At 45.9% G+C, this 13364-nt stretch overlaps 1 protein-coding gene and 1 long non-coding RNA gene across 2 annotated transcripts; both read left to right on the top strand.

The window, feature by feature from the left end:
• The first annotated feature begins 151 nt into the window (after positions 1-151).
• Positions 152-10307, top strand: lss (lanosterol synthase (2,3-oxidosqualene-lanosterol cyclase)). Its single transcript, XM_086145366.1, has 22 exons — positions 152-232; positions 1216-1384; positions 1483-1621; positions 2825-2933; positions 3192-3313; positions 3488-3584; positions 4086-4221; positions 4732-4840; positions 4922-5040; positions 5984-6081; positions 6178-6205; positions 6860-6916; positions 7007-7078; positions 7161-7211; positions 7297-7446; positions 7523-7619; positions 7715-7820; positions 7945-8010; positions 8102-8182; positions 8276-8446; positions 8858-8936; positions 9030-10307. Exons 1-22 carry the CDS (start codon positions 216-218, stop codon positions 9165-9167), a joined length of 2211 nt encoding a protein of 736 aa, XP_086001492.1. The 5' UTR covers positions 152-215; the 3' UTR covers positions 9168-10307.
• A 1279-nt stretch (positions 10308-11586) lies between these two features.
• On the top strand, positions 11587-13130 carry LOC147234737 (uncharacterized). The gene is made up of 2 exons (XR_015106042.1): positions 11587-11788; positions 12982-13130. It is a non-coding gene; the product is annotated as an uncharacterized LOC147234737 (long non-coding RNA).
• The last annotated feature ends 234 nt before the right edge of the window (positions 13131-13364 follow it).

Raw genomic sequence — 13364 nt, 5'->3', positions numbered from 1 at the left:
GCCGTGGTCTCTGCTCATGTCTCTCGATGAGGCGCGCTTCTCGTACGGCACGCAAAGAGTGGCTGGGAAATGTAGTTTAAAGATCCCGATAACGCCGGGTCCATTTGATTCAAAAACTACATCTCCCATGAGCCTCGCTTAGTGGGCGTGTCCTCGCGAGCCGCTGAAAAGTTCTCCATCGGGTCAGTGGGCTCCGTTCGAATCTGTCAACCCATATGATGAGTGAGGGCACGTAAGTGTCTTATTTAATTATTTTTGTAAACTTTTCCGTTAAAGAAAACGTCCAAAACTAATGTATGCCTCAAAACAACGTCGTGTCGTGAACCGCGATAAGTTAGCCTGTAACAAATTACTTTTTTTAGTTTAATTTGTTAGCTAGTTGGACACTCCTGACAGTGAGTGTAGTTGCGAATTATCAATTGGTGGTGAAAAATAAACTAAAAGTAAACATTCAGGTCTTTAAACGAACTGTATACTCCTAAAAGATTATTATAATTCACTAATTTGAAGCCAAGGAGCATTATACTATTCTGTTCCATTTTATTTTATTCTTTGTCCATATCTAATGACTTGCCAATGTAAACACATACAATACTTAAAAGTTGGGGAGAAGGTCAGCAAGAAGCAGCCAGAAGGTCCTCGGCTGGATTCCCAGCGGGGGGGACTTTCTGTGTGGAGTCTCCATGTCCACCTTCTGTCTACATGGGGGTTCCTCCAGATTTTTAGGATTTAAAAAAAAAACAACAACCTGTGGCTCGGGAGCACAGGTTGGCCAGGCCAGATCTATACGGTTTATTCTGCAGGCAGGGTTGCTGGATGCTGGATCCTTATCCCAGCTGTCACTGGGCAAGGGGTGGGGCTTGAATTGGATCCATCACATCATAGAGATACAACCATTCACACTTCACATAGAGGCATTCAACTATTCACCCTTTCATTCGCATGTCTGAGAAGTTGGTGTATGTCATATCAATATGACATACACAGTTTTGGACTGTGGGAGGAATCTGTAGGAACCCCATGCAGACACAGGGAGAATATGGAAACTCTTCTTTTTGCTGTGATGAAACAGTGCTAACCAATGTGCCACTTCCTACACAATACTACATGTCCCATACTTTCTGGAAAACAAAACTGTGACTTCTTTGTGAAATTCACTCTAGGTGACAATTAGACTGCGATGATGTTTTATTTTTTATTTGTTTTTAAACTCAGACACCTGCGGAGGCGGGGGGGGCCGTACAGGACGGAAGCTGCCACCGATCTTAGCCGGTGGAGGCTGGCCAATGTGGAGGGCCGGCAGACGTGGAGCTACGTGGAGGACGGCGACGCCCCTGAGCGCGGCCAGACCATGCTGGAGGCTCACTCTCTGGGCTTGGACACGGTGGGGAATGAAACTTCTCCACAGAGAAGGTCCCTCGAGAAGACCTCTGAGTGGGGGCAAATTGATAGTAATAATAATAATAACAATCCCACCTCCAGACCGAGTTCTTCTCAGACTCCCCTCCCGTTCACACGGCAGCGGAGGTGGCTCTGAAGGGAATGCAGTTCTACAGCCACCTCCAGGCCGAGGACGGCCACTGGGCAGGAGACTATGGTGGCCCGCTTTTCCTACTCCCAGGTGAACCTCCGCTTCCTTCTCACCGTGATCCCGTGTTTGCTCCGATCCCTTTCAAAACACTTCTGAGTTTTCCAACGGTGCTTTAAATGTATGTGGTTGCTTTTGAAGGCGGCACGGTCGGCTAACCGCCTCACAGCGAGAAGGTCCCTTTCTGTGTAGGGTCTCCAAGTTCACCATGTGTCTGCGTGAGGTTCCTCCAAGTTCTCTTGGTGCTTCCATCAGTCCAAAAACATGCTGGAGGTGCACTGGGGACACTAAACTGCACAGACGTGTGAATGGGAGGGTAAATGTCTCTAGCAGAGGTCGGCAACCAGCGGCTCTTTGATCCCTCTGATCCTGTTGTACATTCAGAAAATAAAGGCCGGTCCATTCTGTCAATTAGAAAGTGAGTGTTGAATGTCTCCTGTATGGTGTGTGAATGAGAGGATGAATGGTTTTATGTCTCCATGTGTTGCTGTTATTGATTCAAGGTGAACCCTGCCTCTGACTGGGGTAGGCTCAATTCCCTCCGCAACACTGACAGCAGTGTTATTACTAAGTGTTATAAATACTGTAATTTCTGGACTACAAGCAGCTACTATTCACACTTTAATGCTTTTAACACTGCGGCTTAAATAATGATGCGGCTAATTTATGGATTTTTGGGGGGCTGACGAGCTCCATGCTAAGCGAAACATTTTGCCTCGTCATATCGGACCAGTGAAATTACCGTGACATTCTGAGACCATTCAATTACGGCACTGAAGAAGACCGCTTTAATGGTTTTCGTGCACAGGAGGAAAACAAAAATAGCGATCAGCTGGAGTAGGACAAAGCGGGGATAGAAAATGGATGGATAGGCGGACTTTTCATTATGTTATTTATTATCAATCTTTTTCCATCAGCCTTGTTACAGGCATTCAGTGGAATAAGCATTTCCAGTATGTATTTGGGTGTTACCAGTATGTATTTAATACATACCGGAAAAGTCCGGCGCATATATATATATGTGTGTGTGTGTGTGTGTGTGTGTGTGTGTGTGTGTGTGTGTGCATAGACACACACATATCTATATTTATTTTTAGCCGGTGTAGCTTATATTCACATGCGCTCAATAGTCCGGAAGTTATGGTCATGAATGGATTACACAGCCATCACACAGTACATGGTTCACGATGAGGTGTGTGTGTGTGTGTGCTTATTCTGTTCATGTGTGCCTTCTAGGTCTCCTGATCACATGCCATGTGGCGAAGATCCCTCTGCCGGCCGCTTGGAGGAAGGAGATGGTGAGGTACCTGCTCTCCGTCCAGCTGCCAGACGGAGGCTGGGGGCTGTGAGTATTCACCCCTTCCTGCTCAGGGGTCCCAGGTTCTTTAGATGGGAGAGTAAAAGCTTGTTGGGCTCTATATGACTGGTAGTGAAAAGTGAATGGTTGTGTGTCCCTGAGTGACGTCAGATTGAGTCAACACATCCCTGTGATTGACTGGCAACCCTGCGATTGACATGTTTGGCTGAAACCCCGCCTCTTATATGTACCAGCCTACAGTGTGTGTGTGTGTGCGTGCGTGTGCGTGTGCGTGTGCTCACGTAGACACGTGGAGGACAAGTCCACAGTGTTCGGCACAGCCCTGAGCTACACCTCGCTGAGGATCCTGGGTGTGGAGCCGGACCACCCAGACCTGCTGCGCGCCCGGAGCAACCTGCACAGCAAAGGTCTGGAGAAGAACCTCCATGCACACTTTATCATCCAAATAACTTAAATCCAATCAGATTTAACAGTTAATTTTCACTTGTCTTCTTCATTTTATATGTTATTACAATATATTTAATTTTGTTAAATATTAGAGTAGATTTTTAATGGCAAAGCTGTTGTGTATCATCCACCAGGGGGCGCTGTGGGAATTCCCTCCTGGGGTAAATTCTGGCTGGCCGTTCTGAACGTTTACAGTTGGGAGGGGATGAACACGCTCTTCCCAGAGATGTGGTGAGTCTCCTGGCTGGGTTCTCTCTGTGTAGGTTCTCCATGTTCTCTTAACTTTTTTCTCTATCTGAGTTCCCCCAACTCCTGCTGCCCAAGTTCGCTTTCTATGGGTTCTTCTCCTGCCATGGTTCTGTCTGTGTGAGTCCTCTGCCTGGGTTCTTGACATTTTTCCCTCCCTGGATTCTCTCCAGGTTCTCCACCCCACCTCCCCCACAGTCAGCGGGTTCATTGGAGTCTCTAAAGGGTTATACGTGCCTATGTGTGGATCCTGTGATTCACCGGCGGGCAGGCCAGGTTGAGCCCTGCCTTTAACCCCAATATTAGCTGTTTTTGGCTCAAGTCTTGCAGGTTTGGCTCCTGCCAGTGGATCTGAAAACACCTATCCTTCTACAACAAACAAAATAATTAATTAACCCGCTCATCTGTCACCCTCTGCTCATCATGTTGCACAATCCGCCAAACCTGTGTGTTCTTTTGACACTTGTTGTCGTCGCCCATTGCCAGGCTGTTCCCCAGCTGGACGCCCGCCCACCCCTCCACCCTGTGGTGCCACTGCCGCCAGGTCTACCTCCCCATGAGCTACTGCTACGCTGTCCGGCTAGCAGCAGCGGAGGACACCCTGGTGCTCAGCCTCAGACAGGTGCATTTGACACTCCTAGCCACAGGAGGGCGCCAAAACACACTTCCACTATAAAACCCAGAAGCGTTTCACTTCAGTTCCAACTAGAAGTTTTCCAAATACAGGAAATGAATGAATTAATTGAAAAAAACAAAATTACAAATAAACACGAAACGATTAACAAATAAATAAATTTGATTCACAAATACTTATCTTTTAACAAATTAGTTAATGAACTAATACATTGAATTATTCATTGATTAATACATTAATTAATTAATATTCGAGTTGATAAATAAATACATGAATAGATAAATAAAGTAAATGACTGAGGACTCCAGGTCACACAGTAGATAGCCACTCTTAGTAAGTTTTCTTGCCTCTCCCCTTTTCGGGTCGCATTCCAGAGGATCTCGGCAATGAACGTTCCTGTATCTATCATCGGCCTGAAATATGCTGAGGGAGGGGGTGCTCTGCCTCCTGACACCGAGATACTAGATAATCTCGTCTCACTCTTGTGTTTTTCCTCAGGAGCTCTACGTGGAGGACTACCACACCATCGACTGGCTGGCGCAGAGGAACAAAGTGGCGGCCTGTGACATGTACACGCCTCATAGCTCACTGTTGTCCGCCGCCTATTGTTAGTGTTCGCGCCTTTTAAGCTCTGCCCCAAGTCGCGCTATCCGAACCCCCCCTTACCCGCCTCTCCGTCCCACCACAGGGGTGCTGAACCTCTACGAGGCCCATCACAGCACCGCGCTGAGGGGGAAGGCTGTGAAGGAGCTGTACGAGCACATCCAGGCCGACGACCGCTTCACCAAGTGCATCAGTATTGGGCCGGTGAGGGCTTGGGACCGGGAAGAAGGGACAAAATAACGAGAGAACAAAATAACAGAAGCGGGGAAACAGAACGCAGCACATAGCTAAAGGGAGATTTCACCAGGCAAATGTTAACAGTGTCAGCATCACAGACGTGACACAAAAGAGGTCGGAGTCAGTGTGCTCGGGCTGCTTTTCAAGGCCGTTGCGGCTTTATCTATACACTGCTAAATCACAACATTCTCTGATGACAGTTCGGTTAGATTTGAAGAATACTAATACCAACACCACTAACAGTTATGTGCTAATAGCTGTAATCATACATAATAATATTCATTAAAGAAATAAAAGTGATCAACGCCTAGCGAGACATTGCGGTAGATCAAGCTATGCCTCTGGGAACCTGCCCAACGAGGGAAGAAATTAGGCCACTGTTATGCATTTATGATGGGATATGAAAAGTGCATCATAGGATATCCTTCAGCAGAGCTAGCCTTTGGCAGCATTACTAGCAGCGAGCCAGGTGCTAGCTATAACCCTCCTGAAAAAGAACATTTTTAAGCTTGTTGTTAAGCAAAGAGAGGGGGTCCCATATCCACAGGAGAGGAGCTTACGTAATGCTCCGGCTTCCATTCTCCATTGAAGAGGTCTGCCGGGGTCTAGACTCGGTTCACACAAGGGTGTTTTCAGACGTCACGATCAGCCAAACAATCAATCCTTTATTTCAGGACTGAGGTGACCCTATCACTCAGAGAAGCTCTGAGTGACACCTATTATCTCCGCTGTTTATATTTCACTCCAAGCGGAGCACCGGCAAGCTGAAAACAAAAGCATTCACCTTGCGCCTGTTCAACACGCTTGTGCATGCAGAGCACACCCACCTAGTGAATGCAACACTTGTAGCTGAATGGTTTTTTAGTGGGGAAATCTTCCATCAACATGCTCCCTTGGCTCCTTTCCGCAGATCTCAAAGACCATCAACATGCTTGTCCGCTGGTATGTGGACGGACCTTTGTCCCCAGCCTTCCAGGAGCATGTGTCCCGAATCCCGGACTACCTCTGGTCAGTCTCTTGAACACCCAATCACAACTTCTAAAAGGTGGTGATGACGTCTCTCACACACCCACACACACACGATTGACCCTCTCTGTGCTACAGGTTGGGACTGGATGGCATGAAAATGCAGGTGAGTGTTCACTTTCATTAGTAGTGGTAGTGGTAAAAGTCAAAGTGATGTTGAATATTAAGAGTCATCTGATTCTGCTACGTTTCCAATGAGTCCACTGACCTGATTCAGTGAACCGTCCATGGTGTTTCTGATGAGCCTGCTGACATAAGTCAGTGAATTGATTCAAATGAATCGTTTGATTCAGTTTGGATTCTGGTTAGTTCACTGACTCGAGTGGGGGAACCAGTTCAGCCGAATAATCTGACTCATCAGTATTTCCACTGAGTCGTCCGATTTGATTCAGTTAACAGGTTCAGCCAAATCATCTAATTCAGAAGTGTTTCAGTCAGTCTGCCGACTTGAGCAAGCACGTTGGTTCACCCGAATAATCAGATTCTGTACGATATTCAGTGTTTCGGACAATTTGAGGTAACTAACCAGTTCAAACAAATTATTCGAGTCCACGATGTTTCCAATGAGTCTGCTGTCTCGCCTTGTGCAATTAGCAGCAGCCAACCATAGGACTCATTGGATCTGGCCTAATGGAGTCTTCCAACTTGTGATTCAGTACAATGATTTGAAATCTCTGCCCCAGTTATCCAGGAATAGGCCACCTGTAGCATCTACCCTGGATTCCCTTTGTCAGATAATCTTGTCTTGTTTTTTCCGCAGGGCACCAACGGCTCTCAGCTCTGGGACACCTGCTTTGCTGTGCAGGCCTTTTTGGAGGTACCCTCCTTAAAGTAACATCAGAATAAATGAGAAGATACTTCCTGGAAGGCATACTTTACAAAAGTTGTTGATGGTGTTGTTTTTCAGGCTGGAGCCCAGCATCACCCTGACCTTGCTCGGTGCCTCCAGCACGCCCACCGTTTTCTCGCAATCACACAGGTGCGACCCGCCGCCAAGAAACTATTACGATAATAAAGTCTGCTTCCAGCCGATGAGTCAACCGAGCATACAACTCTGCCAGGTGCCCGAGAATCCTCCAGAGTACCAGAAGTTCTACAGGCAGATGAACAAGGTGGAGCCCATTTGCACCCTTCCCTGTTAAAAGATCTAGTAGCCCACCCTATGGGGGTATTCATGGGCGTGTCATTTGCCGACAGGGGGGCTTCCCCTTCAGCACGAGGGACTGCGGTTGGATCGTGGCCGACTGCACGGCCGAGGGCCTGAAGTCAGTGATGCTCCTGCAGGAGCTGTGCACCGCCGTGGGCCAGCCCGTGGCAGCGGAGCGCCTTTACGACGCTGTCAATGTGGTGAGGAAACCTGCATTAGACCAGAACTCATCTGGTCAGAGGAGGTCCGGTCTGAAGCCCCGCCTCCTCCACATAGTTGCTGAGCATGAGGAATGCTGACGGAGGGTTTGCTACGTACGAGACCAAGCGTGGCGGGAGACTCCTGGAGCTGCTCAACCCATCGGAGGTGTTCGGTGAGTTCGCCACCTGCTAGATGCTAACGGGCACCCCTAGCGGTCACCCCCCCACTTTCCCTCCTGATCACCATACGCCGTCTCCTCTGGCGTAGGCGACATCATGATCGACTACACCTACGTGGAGTGCACGTCCGCCGTCATGCAGGCCCTCAAGCACTTCCAGGGGGCCCATCCCGAGCATCGTGCCGAGGAGCTGCGGTACACTTCGCTTATTGTTTTTCAGTTGATGTGCACATTTCCTGGTTTGTAAGGCATCAATTACCCTGTAACAGCATGTGTCTTGTGGTAAAGAGGCTTTTCAGACTGTTTTTTCGCATGGTAGGTCCACCCTGAGGGAGGGGCTCCGGTACTGCAGGAAGGTCCAGCGGCCCGACGGATCCTGGGAAGGGTGAGGCCTGTTTGCGCCTTTTTTTTTTTTTTTCAATTTTTTTTGCCGTCCGGTGCAGCAGAGGCAATAAAACGCCATCTCCCCCGCTCAGCTCCTGGGGTGTGTGTTTCACGTACGGGACATGGTTCGGCCTGGAAGCTTTCGCCTGCATGGGTCACGTCTACAGGGATGGGTGAGAGTGCCGTACACCACGATACTTATTCGTCTCAAAGCACAGCACTGTAAAATGCTTTCTGTGAGTGTATATGTGTGTGTGTGTTATCAGCGTGGCGTGCGAGGAGGTGCAGCGGGCCTGTCGTTTCCTGCTGGATCGCCAGATGCCCGATGGCGGTTGGGGAGAGGACTTTGAGTCGTGTGAGCAGCGCCGCTATGTCCAGAGCGACTCGGCGCAGATCCACAACACCTGCTGGGCTTTGCTGGGCCTCCTCTCCGTCAGGTTTGAGTGGCATGTCTGTAACCCCGACCCCAAGTGTGTGTGTGTTTGTGTGTCCATTTTCTGTCTCCACTTTTTCTCACTCCGGGTGATTGCTATTTTAGTCAGGCTAACAGCCTCAGAATTTCACAGTCATTTCATTGGCCCGACTTGACGAGGCTAAATGTTTTGGCAGCATGAATATCAGTCCAAAAAAATCCATAAATTAGCCGCATCATTGTTTAAGCCACAGTGTTCAAAGCGTGAGAAAAAAGAAGTGCATAGTCTGGAAATACATCTCAAATTAAATTAGATTGAAAATTGCTATCTACATTCTCTAATTTCATGGTTGCTTGCATTTTTTTTTGATCACCCCTCCAGTCCCACCCCCTATAAAATCAGTTTGGTTCAGTCCGCATGCTCTGTCCTCCCCAGGCACCCGGACCATTCAGCCATCGAGAGGGGGGTCCGGCTGCTGATTGACAGGCAACTGCCCAATGGAGACTGGCCTCAGGTGAGAGACACCCAACCTGTCAATCAGACCTGCAACATGGGAGATATTGATATTGATATTGATATTGATATTGATATTGATCTGCCTGTCCAGGAGAACATTGCAGGCGTGTTCAACAAGAGCTGCGCCATCAGCTACACGTCCTACAGGAACGTCTTCCCAATATGGACCCTCGGACGCTTCTCTGCCCTGCACCCTTCCAGCCCACTGGCGGGGAAGCCTAGGCCCTGAGCAGGTCGTGGGGCCGTCACACACACACGCACACACACACACACACACACACACACACACACACACACACACACACAGTCCATGGAAACAGAGGAACGTTCCCATCTGTTCTTTTAGCATTCACGAGAGAAGCTCCATGTCGGGATTCAGCGAAGTAACTTGAGATGATGGCCGCTGCCACCGGGGGTCACGTGATCCAATCAGCACTGGCAGCACCGTTCTTTTCAAAGTTTTAAACTTTAAAAGTTTCTAAAAGTAGGAGCAGGGGCACATTCCTTATTTTTCTTTCAAAATACCACGCCCGCTTTCGATCGTCTGACAAAGATAAGAACGACAATAGTCAACGGGTTCTTCTTGCTACCTGATCTGCCTGTTTCCGTGGATACACCTGATCGGATGATTTGCCACGGAGGTGGAGAAGATGAAGAATCACGATAAAGACCAATAATCTGTCAAACCTGAAGGCCGTGAAGTAACTGAAGCAGAACTGGCTGTGACAAAGGCTGTGTGTGTGTGTGTGTGTGTGTGTGTGTGTGTGTGTGTGACCCCTGGACACACATAAAGGGGTGGGAACAATTTTTTATCGCTTTTCAATCTGTGAATAATCCACGTCATTGGAAAGGCATGCCTGCATACACACAAACAGACAAATGTACACACACACCTGCACACACACACACGCTCATACACACGTACACACTCGAAGAGCATCTGTAGATATACACTTGCACTTACACACCTGAAGATCAATGTTAGAACTGACTATGTAATGACGGGCCCTGTCGTGTGTGTGTGTGTGTGTGTGTGTGTGTGTGTGTGTGTGTGTGTGTGTGTGTGTGTGTGAGAACATGCAGAGTCAATAGAGTTTCACCGGGACCATGGCAAACAAACAGGAGAGACTTTTGTAGCTTTCCATCAGTATTGATCAGTTTTTCATAGATTAACAGTAATCGATCAGCTCCAGGATATGTGTTTTCAATCGTTTCTTGTTTTATCTGTGTAGCTTTATATCATCTGTCTAACGGGGATGGTGTCAAATGAAAGACTCAACCCTACACACACACAAACGCACACACATGGACGTCCTTGTGTTCAAAGATGTTGAAATAAAGCTGTCAACATTTATTCAACAGCCAATTCTTGAGAAGCATTTGGCCCTGGTTCTTGGTGATGGGAGTGTGTTATTGTGTTTGTGTGTTTGTGCTTGTGCGTGCACGCACCGGGCGAGGGGGTGTCGTCACGCCAACAGCCGCCCCATTGTTCCTCCTGAGCAGAACATTCAGCGCCAATTCGTTCAGGTGACGAACTGTCAGCCGTCACCTGTCAGCTCTGACATTCACACACACCCCAGATGACTGAAAACAACAAGGAAAGAGTTAAAATAATCATAATAGTGATGATTATTGTAATAAAACAATGATTATGATATTAACAGCAATAATTATGATGACAATTGTAATTATAAAGAGTTTTTGCAATGATAGTAATAATGATATTATTCAAAGTACTATTATATTAATATTAAAAATAACACCACCAAAATGACACCAATGTTAATGATCCTATAATGACGATAACAATAACGATCTAATAACAGTGATTGTAATGACGATACTGAAAATGACAATATTAATAATGTCAATGTAATCATTCTAATGACAACATTAATTATGGTAATATTGTTATTAAAAGAAATAGAAACAGTAACAAAACTACTATAATGGTGATAAAAATCAATATTAACAAATGTATTGATGTTGATAATAAATGTTTTTAGCATTTGTTATTATTAATATAATAATTGTGATACCACAGTATTATAATAATAATATCTAACAAAATCACAATAATAGTGATTGTCACGAAAACAATTATAACAATGCTATTTATAATGTTTATCATGTTCATTATAACAACAAGAACCATAATCAGCAGGTAATGAATCTATAGAACATCGCAGGATATAAAATCTGTATCAAGATTAATTTAATCTTAATGTATTTCACATTTTATCTGTGCTTAAAAACAATGTATTACTGCAGGGGTTGAAAGCGGTTTGAAAGTGTTCAGTTTAAAGTGGAAATATAGATACAGAGATGTTTTTTGGCATTTGTGAGCATACACCCGCACACACACACACACACACACACCTCCAGCGACGCCCATACCCCTACGACGACACCCTTCCATCGCACATCAGGGACATAAAACCAGCGTATTCTGGGATGGCGGCAGACTCCAGAGCCAGTACACAGCAACTGAGGATGGACAGAGGTAACCTCACACTCTCCCATGCATGTGTGTGAATGTGTGTGTGCAACTCTTGATTGTTTTTTTGTTTTTTTCCATCAACAGGTTGCAAAGACAGGCATGGTCACGGCAAATGTGGCGGCCAAGGGCAGTGCGGCGGCCACGGGCACGGCCACGGGCACTGCGGCGGCCACGGGCACGGGCATTGCGGCGGCCACGGGCATGGGCATTGTGGCGGCCACGGGCACGGGCAATGTGGTGGCCACGGGCACGGGCAATGTGGCCACGGGCATGGACCGTGTCGCAGACGCCGACACAAGCGTGGCCACAAGCACAGGAAGTGTCACAAGAAAGGGCGTGACTGTCACGGGGTAAGACGACACTATTAACGGGTTATTATCATAACACGCTTATTACGCTATTTTGGCCAATGCAAATTAAAGTGTCACTATATTTTTTTATATTGCTACGTAGACATATCAGATATTAATAATTATTTGTCATTAATTATGACCGTTTGATGAATATAATGTGAGGTTAAATTGTGGTTTGCAAAATTTTTCCTGTTTTTTTTTTTTTTAATTTACCCATCTTTTTTAAGTCTTCTTTCACCAAAGTGACTACCAGGGATGATAAAAGTCTCATTAAACATTTATAGACAGCTTATTAATCTTTTTGATGGTGTTGGTTTTATAACGTTGAAAGGTTTATAATCAGATAAATTAAAAGAGTTATATCCCGACAGATACCAAAGCTGAGCTATCACATCATTGTTATTTAGTCATTAGTAGACCTTATTACAACCTTAATGTAGAATTATTACATTCTTGTAATTATATAGCGGTTATTACATCGGGACCTGTCAGAGTTTTGTAACTTTATTGTAACCTTTTTATAACCTTAGTACACCTGTACTACAACCTTAATATAGAGCAGTGCTTATTACAGAGAGACCCTCCGTTTTTTGTAATTTTCTTATAAATTTTATTACAACTTCCTCATAACTTTATTGTAACTTTATTACAGCCTTATTACTATATGAAAGCACTTATTACCAAGAGACCTATCAGGTTTTTGCAACTTTATCATAACCTTATTACAATCTTATTACTATTGAACAGCGCTTACTACATACGGACCTGTGGGGGTTTTTGTCACTTTATTACAACCTCATTACAGCCTTATTAACCACATCACTAACCATATTATGTAAAGACCTATCAAATTTTTTAAAATTTAATACAACCTTTGCTACAGCCTGATTATAATCCTATTACAACTTTATCACACTCTTATTACACCTGTAATACGACCTTATTACTATGTAATAGTACATTACATAAGTTACCTGTTGGGTTTTTTTGTGGATAAAAAAAAAAAAAAACTTAAAAAGCCAAATGTAGCCACGATCTTCCCAACCGTCCCTCCAACCAAAAAGATCATATCCCAAAAGTCGAGTTGTCAAACCAGGCAAGGAGGACGTTGCATGAGTAGCATGCCCGTGTGTGTGTGTGCGTGCGCATGCATGTTGGTGTTCATGCTCCTCTTCTCTCCTCTGCTGCAGTCATCCAGCAGCTCTTGCAGCAGCAGCAGCAGCAGCGACTCAGACTAGGCGTGGAGGCCAGGCGGCTTCCTGTCCCTCACGACCTCGGCGAAGATCACAAGCGTGTGACCTTTGACCCCTGAAAACCAAAATAAACAAACTAAAACTCGGCTCTCTTTCTGGGTGATTGATGGGGCAGAGAGTGATTGACATGAACAGAGCACGAGCCTTGGGAGGAACCTCCTCCAGGAAGGTCTGGAGAAGTGGTGAACCTGGATGTTTTTCTTTAAATCAGGAGTTTAATCCCCTTGATAAAGAAAAAAAAAATGTATTTCTTTCATGTGAGAGCTGGTTGGAGCTCCTTACATAGGCGTCCACATGGGTACAGGCCAGAGAGGTGGAGA

The sequence above is a fragment of the Fistularia commersonii genome, chromosome 4 (assembly GCF_037954325.1).
Source record: "Fistularia commersonii isolate RoL2024-O1a breed Wild chromosome 4, RoL_Fcom_v1.0, whole genome shotgun sequence".
In the NCBI taxonomy this organism is placed as follows: domain Eukaryota; kingdom Metazoa; phylum Chordata; class Actinopteri; order Syngnathiformes; family Fistulariidae; genus Fistularia; species Fistularia commersonii.
The sequence above is the reverse complement of the archived record's forward strand: the minus strand, read 5'-3'. Positions and strand labels throughout refer to the sequence as shown.